The following is a 23,189-nucleotide window of genomic DNA, read 5'->3' as shown; positions in this document are numbered from 1 at the left end:
TGGAATCCGCATCACCTGACCACTGTCGCGTCCATAAACTCCTTCTGGCAGATATGGACATCGCATTTACTCTCGATGCCAGAGTGCAAATATCTCTCTGAGCATCTCGCATATAAAGGAAAGCATCCTTTAATTGCTCTAAAGTCAATAAAATACTGTCCCTATCCAGGGAATCAATATTTTCAGTCAGGGAATCCAACCAGACGACCCCAGCACTGCACATCCAGGCTGAGGCGATGGCTGGTCGCAGTATAACACCAGTATGTGTGTATATACTTTTTAGGGTAGTTTCCAGTCTCCTATCAGCTGGATCCCTGAGGGCGGCCGTATCAGGAGACGGTAACGCCACTTGTTTTGATAAGCGTGTGAGCGCCTTATCCACCCTAGGGGGTGTTTCCCAGCGCGCCCTAACCTCTGGCGGGAAAGGGTATAATGCTAATAACTTTTTTGAAATTAGCACTTTTCTATCTGGGTTAACCCACGCTTCATCACATACATCATTTAATTCCTCTGATTCAGGAAAAACTACAGGTAGTTTTCACCCCCCACATAATACCCCTTTTTGTGGTACTTGCAGTATCAGAGATATGCAAAGCCTCCTTCATTGCCGTGATCATATAACGTGTGGCCCTACTTGAAAATACGTTTGTTTCATCACCGTCGACACTAGATTCAGTGTCTGAGTCTGGGTCTGTGTCGACCGACTGAGGTAAAGGGCGCTTTACAGCCCCTGACGGTGTCTGAGACGCCTGGGCAGGTACTAACTGGTTTGCCGGCCGTCTCATGTCGTCAACTGATTTTTGTAATGTGCTGACATTATCACGTAATTCCATAAACAAAGCCATCCATTCCGGTGTCGACTCCCTGGGGGGTGACATCACCATTATCGGCAATTGCTCTGCCTCCACACCAACATCGTCCTCATACATGTCGACACACACGTACCGACACACAGCAGACACACAGGGAATGCTCTTATCGAAGACAGGACCCCACTAGCCCTTTGGGGAGACAGAGGGAGAGTTTGCCAGCACACACCCAAGCGCTATAATATATATGGGAACAACCTTATATAAGTGTTGTTCCTTATAGCAGCTTAAATATATCAAAATATCGCCAAAAAATGCCCCCCCTCTCTGTTTTACCCTGTTTCTGTAGTGCAGTGCAGGGGAGAGTCCTGGGAGCCTTCCTCACAGCGGAGCTGAGCAGGAAAATGGCGCTGTGTGCTGAGGAGAATAAGCCCCGCCCCCTATTTCGGCGGGCTTTTCTCCCAGAGTTTTAGATATCTGGCATGGGTTAAATACACACATATAGCCTCAATGGCTATATGTGATGTATTCTTTTGCCATAGAGGTATTAAATATTGCTGCCCAGGGCACCCCCAGCAGCGCCCTGCACCCTCCGTGACCGCTTGGTGTGAAGTGTGTGACAACAATGGCGCACAGCTGCAGTGCTGTGCGCTACCTTCATGAAGACTGAAGAGCCTTCTGCCGCCTGTTTCCGGACCTTCAATCTTCAGCATCTGTAAGGGGGGTCGGCGGCGCGGCTCCGGGACGAACCCCAGGGTGAGACCTGTGTTCCGACTCCCTCTGGAGCTAATGGTGTCCAGTAGCCTAAGAATCCAATCCATCCTGCACGCAAGTGAGTTGAAATTCTCTCCCCTAAGTCCCTCGATGCAGTGAGCCTGTTGCCAGCAAGACTCACTGAAAATAAAAAAAACCTAAAAACTTTTTCTAAGCAGCTCTTTAGGAGAGCCACCTAGATTGCACCCTGCTCGGACGGGCACAAAAACCTAACTGAGGCTTGGAGGAGGAGCCAGTACACACCACCTAATCCTAAAGCTTTATTTTTGTGCCCTGTCTCCTGCGGAGCCGCTATTCCCCATGGTCCTGACGGAGTCCCCAGCATCCACTTAGGACGTTAGAGAAAAGTAGTTTGCACTCAACCACTTGCCTGGTGTCACATAAGATGTAACCATGCCAGACTTCCACGCAGTTGCATTTGACGCGAATGGTAACTGCCCAGTGGGCATTTCTGACTAATCTGAGGGACTTCCCTGCCCCTTTGTACATTTATCCACCCAATGTATGCCGTGCACCTAACCACTGTGATTGGTCAATCTGCTGTACCTCTTGCCCAGTGGCTACAGAGAGGAGCAGTCATCGCACCAAACATAAAAGCCTCTGCCCCTCCATTGCATTCAACAATCAAGTCGATGTTTAAGGATCTGTGGTGTTTTGGTTTAAATTTTTGGTTCCCGGTTCTGTTTTTTGATTATGGTTATTATTATTACATTTTTTATTTATAGGGCGCCACAAGTGTTTTGCAGCGCCGTACAGAGGACAGTACAGGGAGACAAAACTTAGCATAACAGTAAATAAATAACAAAAATGGAGTGCAGGTAACAAAGAGCACCACAATTCTCAAAGCATAATACAGCTTAGATGTAAGTAGCGAAGGAGTAATCATTGTACTACTTGGGGCTGGCGGCCAAAGATAGAGAGGGGCCATTTACCAGCACGAGAAAAAGCAGGTAAAGATGGTCGCTGAGTGAAATTTGTCAAGAAGAGGGCTTAGACAAGAGGAAAGAGGGCCCTGCTCTGAAGAGCTAACAATCTAGTGGTTAGGGGCAACAGACAGATGACATGAGGTGCAAGCAAGCAGGTAGAAGCCTGATGGTGGTATGCGAGCAAAGCAGAGATGTCCAAGGCATGGGGCAGGGGGATGGAGGAGCAGCCTAAGGACTAGGTTATGTATTGGAGGGGTACGCTTTGATAAATAGGTGGGTTTTCAGTGCCCGTTTGAAGCTTTGCAAGGTCGGGGAGAGTCTAATGGAGCAGGGGAGCGCGTTCCACTGAAGGGGTGTGCGTTCCACTGAAGGGGTGTAGCACGGGCAAAATCCTGAACTCGTGCATGGGAAGCAGTGACCAAGGCAGAGGAGAGGCGACGGTCATCAGCCGACCGTAGTGGGCGGGAGGGAGTATGAAGGGAGAGGAGGTTGGAGATGTAGGGAGCAGTGGAATTAGAGATGGCCTTGTATGTGAGGGTGAGGAGTTTGAAGAGGATTCTGTAGGGGAATGGGAGCTAGTGTAGATTTTGTCGAAGGGGAGTGGCAGAAGTGGAGCGGCAGGAGAGGAAGATGAGCCTAGCTGCGGAGTTGAGGACAGATTGGAGGGGAGCGATGTGGGAGCAAGTGAGACCAGTGAGGAGAACATTGCAGTAGTCGAGTCGTGAGATGACCAGTGAGTGGATAATAAGTCAGCCCATATTGATACAAAACTGCCATTTAAGGATATTTATAAAAATTAAGGGGGGAGATTCAAATGTTTGAAAAGTCCGTTGGGAGTCTATTAGATAAGGGGGGGGGGAACAGACACCCAACTGAATTTTCAAACATTTGAATTCTACCCAAGGAGTGTATAGACGTATGCACAGTATACCTTAAGTATGGCGATTTTTTTTTTAATGGTATACTGAAGAGTTGGAACATTTAGATGTTTTTGACGTAACGCAAAAAATAATCCAGTAAAGTACAAAAAAACAAAAAACAAAAAAAAACACCCATCTCCACAAGCCATAATAAAAGTAGTGCCCATCAAAGTCATGACAAGTATACATACCAGAACCTCCCCTAAAATTGCTTCCCGGTCCTGGGCCAAAGTTCCCGCCACCACGTGACTCAAATCCAAAGTTACCTGCAAAATATAATAAGAATTTACTTACCGATAATTCTATTTCTCGGAGTCCGTAGTGGATGCTGGGGTTCCTGAAAGGACCATGGGGAATAGCGGCTCCGCAGGAGACAGGGCACAAAAAGTAAAGCTTTCCGATCAGGTGGTGTGCACTGGCTCCTCCCCCTATGACCCTCCTCCAGACTCCAGTTAGGTACTGTGCCCGGACGAGCGTACACAATAAGGGAGGAATTTTGAATCCCGGGTAAGACTCATACCAGCCACACCAATCACACTGTACAACCTGTGATCTGAACCCAGTTAACAGTATGATAACAGCGGAGCCTCTGAAAAGATGGCTCACAACAACAATAACCCGATTTAGTTAGCAATAACTATGTACAAGTATTGCAGATAATCCGCACTTGGGATGGGCGCCCAGCATCCACTACGGACTCCGAGAAATAGAATTATCGGTAAGTAAATTCTTATTTTCTCTATCGTCCTTGTGGATGCTGGGGTTCCTGAAAGGACCATGGGGATTATACCAAAGCTCCCAAACGGGCGGGAGAGTGCGGATGACTCTGCAGCACCGAATGAGAGAACTCCAGGTCCTCTTTTGCCAGGGTATCAAATTTGTAGAATTTTACAAACGTTTTCTTCCCCGACCACGTAGCTGCTCGGCAAAGTTGTAATGCCGAGACCCCTCGGGCAGCCGCCCAAGATGAGCCCACCTTCCTTGTGGAATGGGCCTTAACAGATTTAGACTGTGGCAGGCCTGCCACAGAATGTGCAAGTTGAATTGTGCTACCAATCCCACGAGCAATCGACTGCTTAGAAGCAGAAGCACCCAGCATTGTTGGGTGCATACAGGATAAACAGCAAGTCAGATTTCCTGACTCCAGCCAACCTGGAAACTATATTTTCAGGGCCCTGATAACATCCAGCAACTTGGAGTCCTCCAAGTCCCTAGTAGCCGCAGGTACCACAATAAGCTGGTTCAGGTGAAACGCTGACACCACCTTAAGGAGAAACTGGGGACGAGTCCGCAGCTTTGCTCTGTCCGAATGGACAATCAGATATGGCTTTGTGAGATAAAGCCGCCAATTCTGACACTCGCCTGGCCGAGGCCAGGACCAACAGCATGGTCATTTTCCATGTGAGATATATCAAATCCACAGATTTGAGTTGTTTAAACCAATGTGATTTTTTAGGAATCCCAAAACTACGTTGAGATCGCCCAGTGCCACTGGAGACATCAAAGGAGCTGTATATGCAGTACTCCCTTAACAACTTCTGGACTTCAGGAACTGAAGCCAATTTCTTTCTGGAAGAAAATCAACAGGCCGAAATTTGAACCTTAATGGACCCAATTTGAGACCCATAGACACTCCTGTTTGCAGGAAATGTAGAAATTAACCTAGTTGAAATTCTTCCGTGGAGCCTTCCTGGACTCACACCCTGGCACATATTTTCACCTAAGTGGTGATAATGTTGTGCGGTCACCTCCTTCCTGGCTCTGACCAGGGTAGGGATGACCTCTTCCGGAATGCCTCTTTCCCTTAGGATCCGGCGTTCACCCGCCTTGGCGTCAACGCAGCTGCGGTAAGTCCCGGAACAGACACGGTTCTTGCCGAATCAAGACCCTTCTTAGTATCTCTTGAAGTTCCGGGAACCAAGTCCTTCGTGGCCAAACCGGAGCCACGAGTATAGTTCTTACTCCTCTCCTTCCTATCATTTTCAATACATTGGGTATGAAAAGCAGAGGATGGAACACATACACCGACTGGTACACCGACGGTGTTACCAGAGCGTCCCAGCTATTGCCCGAGTGTCTCTTGACCTGGCGCTTCAGGTGGGACGCCATCATAACCACCTTTGGTCTTTCCCAACGGTTTACAATCATGTGGAAACTTCCAGATTAAGTTTCCACTTTTCCGGGTGGAATTCATTTATGCTGAGGAAATCTTCCCAGTTGCCCACTCCCGGAATGAACACTGCTGACAGTGTTATCACATGATTTTCCGCCCAGCGAAGAATCCTTGCTGTCATTGCCCTCCTGCTTCTTGTGTCGCCCCGTCTGATAACGTGGGCGACCGCCATGATGATGTCCAACTGGATCAGCACCGGTTGACTTTGAAGCAGGAGTCTTCCTAGGCTCAGAGCATTGTAAATTGCCCTTAGCTCCAGTATATTCATGTGGAGAGAAGTCTCCAGACTTGACCACACTTCCTTGGAAATTTTTTCCCTGTGTGACTACTCCCCAGCCTCTCAGGCTGGTATCCGTGGTCCCCAGAACACAGTCCTGAATGCTGAGTGTGCTGCCCTCTAAAAGATGAGCACTCTGCAGCCCCCACAGAAGAGACACCCTTGTCCTTGGAGACAGGATTATCCGCTGATGCATCTGAAAATGCGATCCGGACCATTCGTCCAGCAAATCCCCTGAGATCTGCCGAATGGAATCGCTTCGTAAGAAGCCACCATTTTTCCCAGGACTCCTGTGCATTGATGCACTGATACTTGGCCTGGTTTTAGGAGGTTTCTGACTAGGTCGAATAACTCCTTGGCTTTTTCCTCCCGGAGGAACACCTTTTTCTGGACTATGCCCAGAATCATTCCTAGGAACAGCAGACGTATCGTCGGAAAACAGCTGCGATTCTTGGAATATTTAGAATCCAGTCGTGCTGTCGTAGAACTACTTTAGATAGTGCTCTTCCGACCTCCAACTGTTCTCTGGAACTTGCCCTTTTCAGGATATCGTCCAAGTAAGGGATAATTTAGATGCCTTTTTTCTTTGAAGAAACATCTTTTCGGCCATTACCTTGGTAAAAGGCCCGGGGTGCCGTGGATAATTCAAACGGCATCGTCTGAAACTGATATTGACAGTTCTGTACCACGAACCAGAGGTACCCTTGTTGAGAAGGGCAAATTTGAAACTGGAGGTAATCCTTGATGTCCAGGGACACCATATAGTCCCCTTTTTTCCGGTTCGCTATCACTGCTCTGAGTGACTCCATCTCGATTTGAACCTTTTATGTAAGTGTTCAAAGATTTCAGTTTAGACTATGTCTCACCAAGCCGTCTGGCTTCAGTACCACAATATAGTGTGGAAAAATAATACCCTTTTCCTTGTTGTAGGAGGGGTACTTTGATTATCACCTGCTGGATATACAGCTTGTGAATTGTTTCCAATGCTGCCTCCCTGTCGGAGGGAGCCGTTGGTAAAGCAGACTTCAGAAACCTGCGAGGAGAAGATGTCTCGACTCTCCAATCTGTACCCCTGGGATAATACTTGTACTATCTAGGGGTCAACCTGCGAGTGATCCCACTGCGCGCTGAGACTCTTGAGACTACCCCCCCACCTTGAGTCCGCTTGCATGGCCCCAGCGTCATGCTGAGGACTTGGCAGACGCGGTGGAGGGCTTCTTTTCCTGGGAAGGGGCTGCCTGCTGCAGTCTACTTCCCTTACCTCTATGTCTGGGCAGATATGACTGGCCTTTTGCCTGCATGCCCTCATGGGAAAGGAAGGATTGAGGCTGAAAAGACGGTGTCTTTTTCAGCTGAGATGTAACTTGGGGTAAAAAGGTTGGATTTCCCAGCTGTTGCCGTGGTCCCCAGGTCCGATGGACCGACCCCAACTAACTCCTTCCCTTTATACGGCAATACTTCCATGTGCCGTATGGGATCTGTATCACCTGACCACTGTCGTGTCCATGACATCTTCTGGGTGATATGGACAACGTACTTATCTTGATGCCAGAGAGCAAATATCCCTCTGTGCATCTCACGTACATATATATAGAATGCATCCTATTAAATGCTCTATATGAATAAAATATTTTCAGTCAGGGAATCCGACCAAGCCAACCCAGCACTGCATCTCCAGGCTGATGGCGATCGCTGGTCGCAGTATAACCACCGTCTGTGTGTATATACTTTTTAGGATATTTTTCCAGCTGCCTATCAGCTGGCTCCTTGAGGGCGGCCGTATTTGGAGACGGTAACGCCACTTGATAAGCGTGTGAGCGCCTTATCCACCCTAATGGGTGTTTCCCAGCGCGCCCTAACTTCTGGCGGGAAAGGGTATAACGCCAATATTTGCTATCGGGGTAACCCCACGCATCATCACACACTTCATTTTATTTTATCTGATTCAGGAAAAACTACAGGTAGTTTTTTCACTCCCACATAATACCCTTTTTTGTGGTACTTGTAGTATCAGAAATATGCAACACCTCCTTCATTGCCCTTAACGTGTGGCCCTAATGAGAAATACGTTTGTTTATTCACCGTCGACACTGGATTCAGTGTCCGTGTCTGTGTCTGTGTCGACCGACTGAGGTAAATGGGCGTTTTTAACGCCCCTGACGGTGTTTCTGAGACGCCTGGACCGGTACTAATAGTTTGTCGGCCGTCTCACGTCGTCAACCGACCTTGCAGCGTGTTGACATTCTCACGTAATTCCCTAAATAAGCCATCCATTCCGGTGTCGACTCCCTAGAGAGTGACATCACCATTACAGGCAATTTCTCCGCCTCCTCACCAACATCGTCCTCATACATGTCGACACACACGTACCGACACACAGCACACACACCGGGAATGCTCTGACAGAGGACAGGACCCACACTAGCCCTTTGGGGAGACAGAGGGAGAGTTTGCCAGCACACACCAAAACGCTATAATTATATAGGGACAACCTTATATAAGTGTTTTCCCTTATAGCATCTTTATATATATCTCAATATCGCCAAAATCAGTGCCCCCCCTCTCTGTTTTAACCCTGTTTCTGTAGTGCAGTGCAGGGGAGAGCCTGGGAGCCTTCTCTCCAGGCTTTCTGTGAGAGAAAATGGCGCTGTGTGCTGAGGAGATAGGCCCCGCCCCTTTTTCGGCGGGCTCGTCTCCCGCTATTTAGTGAATCTTGGCAGGGGTTAAATATCTCCATATAGCCTCTGGGGGCTATATGTGAGGTATTTTTCGCCAAAAAAGGTTTTCATTTGCCTCCCAGGGCGCCCCCCTCCCAGCGCCCTGCACCCTCAGTGACTGCCGTGTGAAGTGTGCTGAGAGGAAAATGGCGCACAGCTGCAGTGCTGTGCGCTACCTTTAGAAGACTGCAGGAGTCTTCAGCCGCCGATTCTGGACCTCTTCTTACTTCAGCATCTGCAAGGGGGCCGGCGGCGCGGCTCCGGTGACCATCCAGGCTGTACCTGTGATCGTCCCTCTGGAGCTGATGTCCAGTAGCCAAGAAGCCAATCCATCCTGCACGCAGGTGAGTTCACTCCTTCTCCCCTAAGTCCCTCGTTGCAGTGATCCTGTTGCCAGCAGGACTCACTGTAAAATAAAAAACCTAAGCTAAACTTTCTCTAAGCAGCTCTTTAGGAGAGCCACCTAGATTGCACCCTTCTCGTCCGGGCACAAAAATCTAACTGGAGTCTGGAGGAGGGTCATAGGGGGAGGAGCCAGTGCACACCACCTGATCGGAAAGCTTTACTTTTTGTGCCCTGTCTCCTGCGGAGCCGCTATTCCCCATGGTCCTTTCAGGAACCCCAGCATCCACAAGGACGATAGAGAAAAGTGCTTTAAGAAAGAAAAACCTCACATGTGGTTAAATATGGTTTTGTGCAATACAATACATACCACCTCTGCTACTTCTTGTATTTTGTACTTCATGCATCTCTTGTCTCGATAAAGCCTTTCTTACTTCAGCATTGTGACCATTTATGGTGTGGTATTTTTGCACTAAATGTAATTAAAAATGAAACAGTAGTTCCATGCCAACTCACAGCCAATAGAAAATAAAAAATAAAAAACCACCACCACAAGAATTACTTTCTATAATTTGAGAAGGTAACTTACAGACAATTTTATCTACTGGATCATGGTCATCAAATGTCACAAAGCCAAAGCCCCTCTTCTTGCAAGATTGCTTGTCTGTAATAATTTCAATACTTTCAATTTTTCCATATTCTTCAAAATAGTCACGAAGGTGATGTTCTTCAGTATCTTCCTTAATACCACCAACAAACAGTTTTTTAACAGTAACATGGGCACCAGGCTTAGCAGATTCCTAAGGCAAAAAAAAAAAAAATGTTTGGTTTGTCAATATGTAGACAATAGTTTTGCTTTGCCCATTTTATTATTTTTAAATTAGGTATTCACCTCTCTTGCCACGGCACGCTTGGGCTCTACAACTCTGCCATCTATAGAATGCGGACGGGCCGACATTGCAGCATCAACTTCATCCATTGAAGAAAAAGTTACAAACCCAAAGCCTCTTGATCTTTTACTGGAAGGGTCCCTCATCACCTAGAGGGGGAAACAACTTTAATGTTTTTACATGTAACAGCGTGAGCTTGAATGACAAAAATAAGATTTTACTTACCGATAAATCTATTTCTCGGAGTCCGTAGTGGATGCTGGGGTTCCTGAAAGGACCATGGGGAATAGCGGCTCCGCAGGAGACAGGGCACAAAAAGTAAAGCTTTTTCCGATCAGGTGGTGTGCACTGGCTCCTCCCCCTATGACCCTCCTCCAGACTCCAGTTAGGTACTGTGCCCGGACGAGCGTACACAATAAGGGAGGATTTTGAATCCCGGGTAAGACTCATACCAGCCACACCAATCACACCGTACAACTTGTGATCTAAACCCAGTTAACAGTATGATAACAGCGGAGCCTCTGAAAGATGGCTTCCTACAACAATAACCCGAATAAGTTAACAATAACTATGTACAATTTATGCAGATAATCCGCACTTGGGATGGGCGCCCAGCATCCACTACAGACTCCGAGAAATAGATTTATCGGTAAGTAAAATCTTATTTTCTCTATCGTCCTAGTGGATGCTGGGGTTCCTGAAAGGACCATGGGGATTATACCAAAGCTCCCAAACGGGCGGGAGAGTGCGGATGACTCTGCAGCACCGAATGAGAGAACTCCAGGTCCTCCTTAGCCAGAGTATCAAATTTGTAAAATTTTACAAACGTGTTCTCCCCTGACCACGTAGCTGCTCGGCAAAGTTGTAATGCCGAGACCCCTCGGGCAGCCGCCCAAGATGAGCCCACCTTCCTTGTGGAGTGGGCCTTTACAGATTTAGGCTGTGGCAGTCCTGCCACAGAATGTGCCAGTTGGATTGTGCTACAGATCCAACGAGCAATCGTCTGCTTAGACGCAGGAGCACCCATCTTGTTGGGTGCATACAATATAAACAACGAGTCAGATTTTCTGACTCCAGCTGTTCTTGCAATATATATTTTTAATGCTCTGACAACGTCCAGTAACTTGGAGTCCTCCAAGTCACTTGTAGCCGCAGGCACTACAATAGACTGGTTCAGATGAAATGCTGACACCACCTTAGGGAGAAAATGCGGACGAGTCCGCAGTTCTGCCCTGTCCGAATGGAAAATCAGATATGGGCTTTTGTAAGATAAAGCTGCCAATTCTGACACTCTCCTGGCAGAAGCCAGGGCTAGAAGCATGGTCACTTTCCAAGTGAGATATTTCAAATCCACCTTATTTAGTGGTTCAAACCAATGAGATTTTAGAAAATCCAAAACTACATTGAGATCCCACGGTGCCACTGGAGGCACCACAGGAGGCTGTATATGCAGCACTCCCTTAACAAAGGTCTGGACTTCAGGGACTGAAGCCAATTCTTTTTGAAAGAAAATCGACAGGGCCGAAATTTGAACCTTAATAGATCCCAATTTGAGACCCATAGACAATCCTGATTGCAGGAAATGTAGGAATCGACCCAGTTGAAATTCCTCCGTCGGAGCACTCCGATCTTCGCACCACGCAACATATTTTCGCCAAATTCGGTGATAATGTTGCACGGTTACTTCTTTCCTTGCTTTAATCAAAGTAGGAATGACTTCTTCCGGCATGCCTTTTTCCATTAGGATCCGGCGTTCAACCGCCATGCCGTCAAACGCAGCCGCGGTAAGTCTTGAAACAGACAGGGACCCTGCTGAAGCAAGTCCCTCCTTAGAGGTAGAGGCCACGGATCTTCCGTGATCATCTCTTGAAGTTCCGGGTACCAAGTCCTTCTTGGCCAATCCGGAACCACTAGTATCGTTCTTACGCCTCTTTGCCGTATAATTCTCAATACTTTTGGTATGAGAGGCAGAGGAGGAAACACATACACCGACTGGTACACCCAAGGCGTTACCAGCGCGTCCACAGCTATTGCCTGCGGATCTCTTGACCTGGCGCAATACCTGTCCAGTTTTTTGTTGAGGCGAGACGCCATCATGTCCACCATTGGTCTTTCCCAACGGGTTACCAGCATGTGGAAGACTTCTGGATGAAGTCCCCACTCTCCCGGGTGAAGATCGTGTCTGCTGAGGAAGTCTGCTTCCCAGTTGTCCACTCCCGGGATGAACACTGCTGATAGCGCTATCACATGATTCTCTGCCCAGCGAAGAATCCTTGCAGCTTCTGCCATTGCACTCCTGCTTCTTGTGCCGCCCTGTCTGTTCACATGGGCGACTGCCGTGATGTTGTCCGACTGGATCAACACCGGTTTTCCCTGAAGCAGAGGTTCTGCCTGGCTTAGAGCATTGTATATTGCTCTTAGTTCCAGAATGTTTATGTGAAGAGACATTTCCAGGCTCGTCCATACTCCCTGGAAGTTTCTTCCTTGTGTGACTGCTCCCCAGCCTCTCAGGCTGGCGTCCGTGGTCACCAGGATCCAATCCTGTATGCCGAATCTGCGGCCCTCCAATAGATGAGGACTCTGCAACCACCACAGAAGAGACACCCTTGTCCTTGGAGACAGGGTTATCCGTAGGTGCATCTGAAGATGCGACCCTGACCATTTGTCCAACAGATCCCTTTGGAAAATTCTTGCGTGGAATCTGCCGAATGGAATTGCTTCGTAAGAAGCCACCATTTTTCCCAGGACTCTTGTGCATTGATGTACAGACACCTTTCCTGGTTTTAGGAGGTTCCTGACAAGCTCGGATAACTCCTTGGCTTTTTCCTCCGGGAGAAAAACCTTTTTCTGAACCGTGTCCAGAATCATCCCTAGGAACAGCAGACGAGTTGTCGGCATTAACTGGGATTTTGGAATATTCAGAATCCACCCGTGCTGTTTTAGCACTTCTTGAGACAGTGCTAATCCCATCTCTAGCTGTTCTCTGGACCTCGCCCTTATTAGGAGATCGTCCAAGTATGGGATAATTAATACGCCTTTTCTTCGAAGAAGAATCATCATCTCGGCCATTACCTTTGTAAAGATCCGAGGTGCCGTGGACAATCCGAACGGCAGCGTCTGAAACTGATAGTGACAGTTTTGTACAACGAACCTGAGGTAACCCTGGTGTGAGGGGTAAATTGGAACGTGGAGATACGCATCCTTGATGTCCAAGGATACCATAAAGTCCCCCTCTTCCAGGTTCGCTATCACTGCTCTGAGTGACTCCATTTTGAACTTGAACTTCTTTATGTACAGGTTCAAGGACTTCAGATTTAGAATAGGCCTTACCGAGCCATCCGGCTTCGGTACCACAAAAAGAGTGGAATAATACCCCTTCCCTTGTTGTAGAAGAGGTACCTTGACTATCACCTGCTGAGAGTACAGCTTGTGAATGGCTTCCAAAACAGTCTCCCTTTCGGAGGGGGACGTTGGTAAAGCAGACTTCAGGAAACTGCGAGGTGGATCCGTCTCTAATTCCAACCTGTATCCTTGAGATATTATCTGCAGGATCCAGGGATCTACCTGCGAGTGAGCCCACTGCGCGCTGTAATTTTTGAGACGACCGCCCACCATCCCCGAGTCCGCTTGAGGAGCCCCAGCGTCATGCTGAGGCTTTTGTAGAAGCCGGGGAGGGCTTCTGTTCCTGGGAAGGAGCTGCGTGTTGCTGTCTCTTCCCTCGACCTTTGCCTCGTGGCAGATATGAATAGCCCTTTGCTCTCTTATTTTTAAAGGAACGAAAGGGCTGCGGTTGAAAAGTCGGTGCCTTTTTCTGTGGGGGAGTGACTTGAGGTAGAAAGGTGGATTTCCCGGCTGTAGCCGTGGCCACCAAATCTGATAGACCGACTCCAAATAACTCCTCCCCTTTATACGGCAAAACTTCCATATGCCGTTTTGAATCCGCATCGCCTGACCACTGTCGCGTCCATAAAGCTCTTCTGGCCGAAATGGACATAGCACTTACCCGTGATGCCAGTGTGCAGATATCCCTCTGTGCATCACGCATATAAAGAAATGCATCCTTTATTTGTTCTAACGACAGTAAAATATTGTCCCTGTCCAGGGTATCAATATTTTCAATCAGGGACTCTGACCAAACTACCCCAGCACTGCCCATCCAGGCAGTCGCTACAGCTGGTCGTAGTATAACACCTGCATGTGTGTATATACTTTTTTGGATATTTTCCATCCTCCTATCTGATGGATCTTTAAGTGCGGCCGTCTCAGGAGAGGGTAACGCCACTTGTTTAGATAAGCGTGTTAGCGCCTTGTCCACCCTAGGAGGTGTTTCCCAGCGCTCCCTAACCTCTGGCGGGAAAGGGTATAATGCCAATAATTTCTTTGAAATTATCAGTTTTTTATCAGGGGCAACCCACGCTTCATTACACACGTCATTTAATTCTTCTGATTCAGGAAAAACTATAGGTAGTTTTTTCATACCCCACATAATACCCTGTTTAGTGGTACCTGTAGTATCAGCTAAATGTAACGCCTCCTTCATTGCCAAAATCATATAACGTGTGGCCCTACTGGAAAATACGGTTGATTCGTCACCGTCACCACTGGAGTCATCGCCTGTGTCTGGGTCTGTGTCGACCGACTGAGGCAAAGGGCGTTTCACAGCCCCTGACGGTGTTTGAGTCGCCTGGACAGGCACTAATTGATTGTCCGGCCGCCTCATGTCGTCAAACGACTGCTTTAGCGTGTTGACACTATCCCGTAGTTCCATAAATAAAGGCATCCATTCCGGTGTCGACTCCCTAGGGGGTGACATCCTCATATTTGGCAATTGCTCCGCCTCCACACCAATATCGTCCTCATACGTACCGACACACAGCAGACACACAGGGAATGCTCCTAACGAAGACAGGACCCACTAGCCCTTTGGGGAGACAGAGGGAGAGTTTGCCAGCACACACCAAAAGCGCTATATATATATCAGGGATAGCCTTATAATAAGTGCTCCCTTATAGCTGCTTTGTTATATCAAATTATCGCCATAAATGTGCCCCCCCCCTCTCTGTTTTACCCTGTTTCTGTAGTGCAGTGCAGGGGAGAGACTTGGGAGCCGTCCTGACCAGCGGAGCTGTGAGAGGAAATGGCGCCGTGTGCTGAGGAGATAGGCCCCGCCCCTTTTCTGGCGGGCTCGTCTCCCGCTATTTAGAGAAATCAGGCAGGGGTTAAATATCTCCATATAGCCTCTAGGGCTATATGTGAGGTATTTTTAGCCTTTATAGGTAATCATTTTGCCTCCCAGGGCGCCCCCCTCCCAGCGCCCTGCACCCTCAGTGACTGCCGTGTGAAGTGTGCTGAGAGGAAAATGGCGCACAGCTGCAGTGCTGTGCGCTACCTTTTGAAGACTGCAGGAGTCTTCAGCCGCCGATTCTGGACCTCTTCTGTCTACAGCATCTGCAAGGGGGCCGGCGGCGTGGCTCCGGTGACCATCCAGGCTGTACCCGTGATCGTCCCTCTGGAGCTTGATGTCCAGTAGCCAAGAAGCCAATCCATCCTGCACGCAGGTGAGTTGACTCCTTCTCCCCTCAGTCCCTCGCTGCAGTGATCCTGTTGCCAGCAGGAATCACTGTAAAATAAAAAACCTAGCTAAACTTTTTCTAAGCAGCTCTTTAGGAGAGCCACCTAGATTGCACCCTTCTCGGCCGGGCACAAAAATCTAACTGGAGTCTGGAGGAGGGTCATAGGGGGAGGAGCCAGTGCACACCACCTGATCGGAAAAAGCTTTACTTTTTGTGCCCTGTCTCCTGCGGAGCCGCTATTCCCCATGGTCCTTTCAGGAACCCCAGCATCCACTAGGACGATAGAGAAATACTTTTACAAAAGAGCTACTCAGTGAAAATCCATGATATACTAGACTGAAATTAATAGACACCACTGTATGAGAGATCATTAACAAACACTTTAGTATGAATAATTCTGTTACATTTAAAATGGTACATGAACAATGGGGATAGTTGTGTTAAACAAGTTACTGCAGGTAGTGTGTAAAACTGAAAAACAACTTACTGAAAAAAAAGTTGCTTAAAAGACTTCAAATACTTTCAATTGCTAAACTGCCAAACCAAACATTGCAACCAGTTGTGCATGGGAATGGCAGGAACACAAATAGAAATCAAAGACAGCACGGATTTTCAGAAATAACCAGCACCTGTTGTGATAGGTTGGTAACCATTATCCATTCCTGCAATGCGTCCAAAATAACTAGCGTGTACATAATCCAGTATTCAGACATACAGTTAAATAGGAGTCACACGCAGTGGGAGTTCAGTTTTCAGTGACATCAATGTTTGACTGTTCAGTACATCACCAGTTTTACCATGTTCCTCTATTGTACATGAGGAAAACATGAGTTGCTGGAATAGGATTGGCCAGCCTGTGGCACTCCAGCTGTTGTGAAGTAACACAACCCAGCATGGCTAGTCCTGTCATCTTGGTAGACATTTCACAGAATATGTTTTCCTTCCTAAAATCATTCTGCAAATACAGAAATTGCTACTTCACCAGCAAGTATTACATTTATCACAAGGACTATTTTTAACACTATGCAGTAAATGCATGAAGCAGTGATGAGTGAAGTGAGCCAGTGGAGAAGTTGCCCATGGCAACCATATAATTTTATAGTATGCAAATTATACATGTTACTTCAACACTGATTGGTTGCCATGGGCAACTTCTCCACTCTTATCACTGCTTCATACATTTACCCCTATAAGCGGTATCCAATTAGCAGCATTAGTACTACAGCAAACGGGTGTTTTTTGCGGGTTTACCATCCCTATCCAATTGCCTCTTCTGAAAAACAAAAACAATTTTTCGTACAATACATCAGTCCTGCAAAAAGCCACAGACATGTATTTTCACAGCAATTATTGCAGATTATGTTTTGCATGGCTGCATAATCAAATAAACCTCAGCACTGGTGATAAATTCCAAGTTTGTCAGGTCTAATTGGACACCACCCAGTGACAGTTACCCCCCCATCATTGGCAATGATCATTTATGTAACTTTAAGGGTGTGCATGGGGATGGGAGGTGGAAACAAGATGGCAGCAGGCAAACTTACTACACAATCAGTCAGGTTCCCCCATTGCTCATAGTATTTCCGTAAACTGTCTTCTGTCGTTTCAAAGCTGAGCCCTCCGATGAAAAGTTTCCGGAATTGTTCCTTTTCCCTCTGTAACAAGATTAATTATATTAAGCAACATCCTAATATAGCTCACCCACATTAGCAATGTCATCAGCCAGCATGTTACGCATAGACACCGTATCCTTTTCCCCAACAGAGACCATCATTAGTCTATCCTATAGAAGGGATAGGAGAGTAATATGGCCGCCTGTGCAACATAGGAGCAGTGCGCAGATGTTACTGCATCCTGATCAGGCACACACAGTGGCACCGCCGGGGATTGCGGCCATCATGGCTCTCCGCAACGTAGCCAGTCTCGGGCACAAGATGGCGGATGAGAGCCAGGAAGCCATTACACCGCGCTGCTCTCCCGCACCATGACTCACCGCAGCACACACCGGCCCGCCGCTACATGTCATCGTTGCATCAGCCGGCACACAAATACACGTGCATTCTCAACCCCAACACCGCTCACACACGCATCCACCCATCGCTCACATGCATCGTCCGGATCTCACCGGCACCGGGCAGCCACGTATCCTCCGGGTCACACTTGTAACGCCCGCGCACATGCATCCTCCGGGTAACACACGTAACCTGCAATCCCGGTAGACAGTAACGCTACGCAGCGCTTGCCCTCGCCGGCTGCCGCCTTACCTCCATTGCGAGCAGACCGCGTTAGAATGCACAAAGCCACAAATAAAAAAAATAACTAAAAAAAAAAACAGGCTGCGTGTCTGTGGGTTTAGGGCGCTCGTGTGTCTCTCCCAGTCGAGGGCTGAGAGGTAATGGCGGCGTCTACAACGTCTTTCTTCTAGAATCTTCTCTCGCCAACGACTGGCCACGCCTATCTACGTCACCTTGTTGCTCTGGTACAACCAATGACAGCTGTGGGTGGAGCTGGAGGTCCCGGGACTTGGCGTAACCTGAACAGTCTTGCCGTGGCGTCTACTGTTAAGAATAGGCAGGTAGCGCGCAATTGTCGTAAGGCGGCGTGTGGTGAATGGATGTTGGGAGACGCTATTGTCGGTGCGTGTTTTGTGAATTAGGCTACGCCTTTATGACTTCGAAGACCGGTCAATGGTGATGTGGGGGATGGCTGGGAGAAAGACGTGAAGGATTCTGGGTAGTCTTTTTCATCGTCTGCCTTTGTCCGTCATATTTATGATGTGAAAAAATGGTTAGAGTGAAAGAAATGTACAGTATTAAACATGTTCCTTTCTCTGACGTCCTAGTGGATGCTGGGAACTCCGTAAGGACCATGGGGAATAGACGGGCTCCGCAGGAGACTGGGCACTCTAAAACATACTTGCCTACCTGACCCTCTCCATGAGGGAGAAAATGCTCTGTTCCTGGACTTTCCTGGTAATGTATGATTGCCATCACCTGTGGTGAAACACCTTTCTTATCAATTAACTAGCTCACCACAGGTGATGGCAATCATACATTACCAGGAAAGTCCAGGAACAGAGCATTTTCTCCCTCATGGAGAGGGTCAGGTAGGCAAGTATGCTCTAAAAGAAAGATTAGGTACTATCTGGTGTGCACTGGCTCCTCCCTCTATGCCCCTCCTCCAGACCTCAGTTAGAATCTGTGCCCGGCCAGAGCTGGGTGCTCCTAGTGGGCTCTCCTGAGCTTGCTAGAAAGAAAGTATTTGTTAGGTTTTTTATTTTCAGTGAGATCTGCTGGCAACAGACTCACTGCTACGTGGGACTGAGGGGAGAGAAGCAAACCTACCTGCGTGCAGCTAGCTTGTGCTTCTTAGGCTACTGGACACCATTAGCTCCAGAGGGTTCGAACACAGGGCCTGACCTCGATCGTCCGTTCCCGGAGCCGCGCCGCCATCCCCCTTGCAGAGCCAGAAGACAGAAGAGAAGAAGATGAAATCGGCGGCAGAAGACTCCGGTCTTCATTAAGGTAGCGCACAGCACTGCAGCTGTGCGCCATTGCTCCCACTGCACACCACACACTCCGGTCACTGTAGGGTGCAGGGCGCTGGGGGGGGCGCCCTGGGCAGCAATAAGAATACCTTTTGGCACTAACTACACATAATACAGTCTGGAAAACTGTATATGTGTAAAAAACCCCGCCATTAAGCTATACAAAACGCTGGAGAAGCCCGCCGCTGAGGGGGCGGGGCCTTCTTCCTCAGCACACCAGCGCCATTTTCTCTTCACAGCTCCGCTGGAAGGACGCTCCCCAGGCTCTCCCCTGCAGTATCCTGTACAAGAAGGGTAAAAAAGATAGGGGGGGCACATAAATTTAGGCGCAAATAGGATAATAAGCAGCTATTGGGAAAAATCACTCATTATAGTGTAAATCCCTGTGTTATATAGCGCTGTGGTGTGTGCTGGCATACTCTCTCTCTGTCTCCCCGAAGGACTTTGTGGGGTCCTGTCCTCAGTCAGAGCATTCCCTGTGTGTGTGTGCGGTGTGTCGGTACGGCTGTGTCGACATGTTTGATGAGGAGGGCTACGTGGAGGCGGAGCAGGGGCAGATAAGTGTGGTGTCGCCCCCGACAGGGCCGACACCGGATTGGATGGATATGTGGAAGGTCTTAACAGACAGTGTCAACTCCTTACATAAAAGGTTCGATGACGCAGCAGCCTTGGGACAGCCAGGATCTCAGCCCGCGCCTGCCCAGGCGTCTCAGAGGCCATCAGGGGCTCATAAACGCCCGCTAGCTCAGATGGCAGACACAGATGTCGACACGGAGTCTGACTCCAGTGTAGATGACGATGAGACAAATGTACAGTCTACAAAGGCCATCCGATGCATGATTACTGCAATGAAAAATGTATTGCACATTTCTGATGTTAACCCGGTTACTACCAAGAAGGGTATTATGTTTGGGGAGAAAAAGCAGCCAGTGTCTTTTCCCCCATCTGATGAATTAAATTAATTGTGTGAAGAAGCGTGGAGTTCCCCCGATAAGAAACTAGTGATTTCTAAGAGGTTACTGATGGCGTACCCTTTCCCGCCAACGGACAGGTTACGTTGGGAAACATCCCCTAGGGTGGACAAGGCGCTCACACGCTTATCAAAAAGGGTGGCACTGCCGTCTCAGGATACGGCCGCCCTAAAGGAACCTGCGGATAGAAAGCAGGAAGCTATCCTGAAGTCTGTGTATACACACTCGGGTACTATACTGAGACCTGCTATTGCTTCAGCATGGATGTGTAGTGCTGCAGCAGCATGGTCTGATACCCTGTCAGACAACATTGATTCCCTCGACAGGGATACTATTTTGCTAACCATAGAACATATAAAAGACGTCGTCTTATATATGCGGGATGCACAGAGAGACATTTGCCTGCTGGCATCTAGAATTAATGCAATGTCCATTTCTGCCACGAGAGTTTTATGGACTCGGCAGTGGACAGGTGATGCTGATTCTAAAAGACACATGGAGGTATTGCCTTATAAGGGTGAGGAATTGTTTGGGGACGGTCTCTCGGACCTCGTATCCACAGCAACAGCTGGGAAGTCAACTTTTTTACCTCAGGTTCCCTCACAGCCTAAGAAAGCACCGTATTATCATGTACAGTCCTTTCGGCCTCAGAAAGGCAAGCGGGTCAGAGGCGCATCCTTTCTGCCCAGAGGCAGGGGTAGAGGAAAGAAGCTGCACCAGGCAGCCAGTTCCCAGGAACAAAAATCCTCCCCCGCTTCCACTAAGTCCACCGCATGACGCTGGGGCTCCACAGGCGGAGCCAGGTGCGGTGGGGGCGCGTCTCCGAAACTTCAGCAACCAGTGGGTTCGCTCACAATTGGATCTCTGGGCTGTACAAATTGTATCTCAGGGATACAAGCTGGAGTTAGAGGCGACTCCCCCTCTCCGTTACCTCAAATCAGCCTTGCCAGCTGCTCCCAGGGAAAGGGAGATAGTACTGGCGGCAATTCACAAGCTGTGCCTCCAGCAGGTGATAATCAAGGTTCCCCTCCTTCAACAGGGACGGGGTTACTATTCCACAATGTTTGTGGTACCGAAACCAGACGGTTCGGTGAGACGCATTCTGAATTTAAAATCCTTGAACACTTATATAAGGACGTTCAAGTTCAAAATGGAATCGCTCAGGGCGGTTATTGCAAGCCTGGAAGAGGGGGATTTTATGGTGTCGCTGGACATCAAGGATGCTTACTTGCATGTCCCCATTTACCCACCTCACCAGGAGTACCTCAGGTTTGTGGTACAGGATTGTCATTACCAATTCCAGACGTTGCCGTTTGGTCTGTCCACGGCACCGAGAGTATTTACCAAGGTAATGGCCGAAATGATGATACTCCTTTGGAAGAAGGGAGTTATAATTATCCCGTACTTGGACGATCTCCTTATAAAGGCGAGGTCCAGAGAGCAGTTGTTAGTCAGCGTAGCACTCTCTCGGGAAGTGTTGCAACAGCACGGCTGGATTCTGAATATCCCAAAGTCGCAGCTGATTCCTGCGACGCGTCTGCTTTTCCTGGGCATGATTCTGGACACAGAACAGAAGAAGGTGTTTCTCCCGGTGGAGAAGGCCCAGGAATTGTCATCTCTGGTCAGGGACCTCCTGAAACCAAAACAGGTGTCGGTGCATCACTGCACGCGAGTCCTGGGAAAGATGGTGGCTTCTTACGAAGCAATTCCCTTCGGCAGGTTCCATGCAAGGATCTTTCAGTGGGATCTGTTAGACAAATGGTCCGGATCGCATCTTCAGATGCATCGGTTGATCACCCTGTCCCCAAGGGCCAGGGTGTCTCTGCTGTGGTGGCTGCAGAGTGCTCACCTTCTCGAGGGCCGCAGATTCGGCATACAGGACTGGGTCCTAGTGACCACGGATGCAAGCCTCCGAGGATGGGGGGCAGTCACTCAGGGAAGGAACTTCCAAGGACAGTGGTCAAGTCAGGAGACTTCACTACACATAAATATACTGGAACTAAGGGCCATTTACAATGCCCTGAGTCAAGCAGAGCCCCTGCTTCAAAACCAACCAGTGCTGATTCAATCAGACAACATCACGGCGGTCGCCCATGTAAACCGCCAGGGCGGCACAAGAAGCAGGATGGCGATGGCAGAAGCCACAAGGATTCTTCGATGGGCGGAGAATCACGTGCTAGCATTGTCAGCAGTGTTCATTCCGGGAGTGGACAACTGGGAAGCAGATTTGCTCAGCAGGCACGACCTCCACCCGGGGGAGTGGGGACTTCATCCAGAAGTCTTCACGCAGATTGTAAACCGTTGGGACTGGCCACAGGTGGACATGATGGCGTCCCGCCTCAACAAAAAGCTAAAAAAATATTGCGCCAGGTCAAGGGACCCTCAGGCGATAGCTGTGGACGCACTAGTGACACCGTGGGTGTACCAGTCGGTTTATGTGTTCCCTCCTCTTCCTCTCATACCCAAGGTACTGAGGATAGTAAGAAAGAGAGGAGTAAGAACTATACTCATCGTTCCGGATTGGCCAAGAAGAACTTGGTACCCAGAACTACAAGAAATGATCTCAGAGGACCCATGGCCTCTGCCTCTCAGACAGGACCTGTTACAGCAGGGGCCCTGTCTGTTCCAAGACTTACCGCGGCTGCGTTTGACGGCATGGCGGTTGAACACCAGATCCTAACGGAAAAGGGCATTCCAGATGAAGTGATTCCTACGCTGATAAAAGCTAGGAAGGATGTGACAGCAAATCATTATCACCGCATATGGCGGAAATATGTTGCTTGGTGTGAGGCCAGGAAGGCCCCAACAGAGGAATTCCAGCTGGGGCGATTTCTGCACTTCCTACAGTCAGGAGTGACTATGGGCCTAAAATTGGGGTCCATAAAGGTCCAGATTTCGTCCCTATCTATTTTCTTTCAAAAAGTACTGGCTTTACTGCCTGAAGTTCAGACGTTTGTTAAGGGAGTGCTGCATATTCAGCCCCCGTTTGTGCCTCCAGTGGCACCTTGGGATCTTAACGTTGTGTTGGATTTCCTGAAATCCCACTGGTTTGAGCCACTTAAGACCGTGGAGCTAAAATATCTCACGTGGAAAGTGGTCATGCTATTGGCCTTAGCTTCGGCTAGGCGTGTGTCAGAATTGGCGGCTTTGTCATGTAAAAGCCCTTATCTAATCTTCCATATGGACAGGGCAGAATTGAGGACTCGTCCCCAATTTCTCCCTAAGGTGGTATCAGTGTTTCATTTGAACCAACCTATTGTGGTGCCTGCG

The 23,189-nt window shown here is 48.6% G+C and overlaps 1 protein-coding gene across 4 annotated transcripts in view; it reads right to left on the bottom strand.

Annotated features, from left to right (window-relative positions):
- The window catches only part of HNRNPA2B1 (heterogeneous nuclear ribonucleoprotein A2/B1), a 33,225-nt gene extending 15,376 nt beyond the window's left edge, over positions 1 to 17,849 (bottom strand). For 3 of the 4 annotated variants that reach the window (XM_063922004.1, XM_063922005.1, XM_063922006.1), the window contains exons 1-6: positions 17,507 to 17,599; positions 16,946 to 17,056; positions 9,831 to 9,977; positions 9,528 to 9,738; positions 9,309 to 9,410; positions 3,621 to 3,695 (exon numbers count right to left, since the gene is read on the bottom strand). In XM_063922004.1, coding sequence (XP_063778074.1) covers positions 3,621 to 3,695; positions 9,309 to 9,410; positions 9,528 to 9,738; positions 9,831 to 9,977; positions 16,946 to 17,056; positions 17,507 to 17,584 — 724 coding nt within the window. In that variant the 5' untranslated portion in view covers positions 17,585 to 17,599. Of the gene's footprint in view, positions 1 to 3,620; positions 3,696 to 9,308; positions 9,411 to 9,527; positions 9,739 to 9,830; positions 9,978 to 16,945; positions 17,057 to 17,506; positions 17,600 to 17,665 lie in introns of those variants that run through there. The other variant, XM_063922007.1, reaches the window with a different exon arrangement.
- Between the last annotated feature and the right edge of the window lie 5,340 nt (positions 17,850 to 23,189).

The sequence above is a fragment of the Pseudophryne corroboree genome, chromosome 5 (assembly GCF_028390025.1).
Source record: "Pseudophryne corroboree isolate aPseCor3 chromosome 5, aPseCor3.hap2, whole genome shotgun sequence".
Taxonomy (NCBI): Eukaryota; Metazoa; Chordata; class Amphibia; order Anura; family Myobatrachidae; genus Pseudophryne; species Pseudophryne corroboree.
This window is presented reverse-complemented; position numbering and strand designations above follow the sequence as displayed.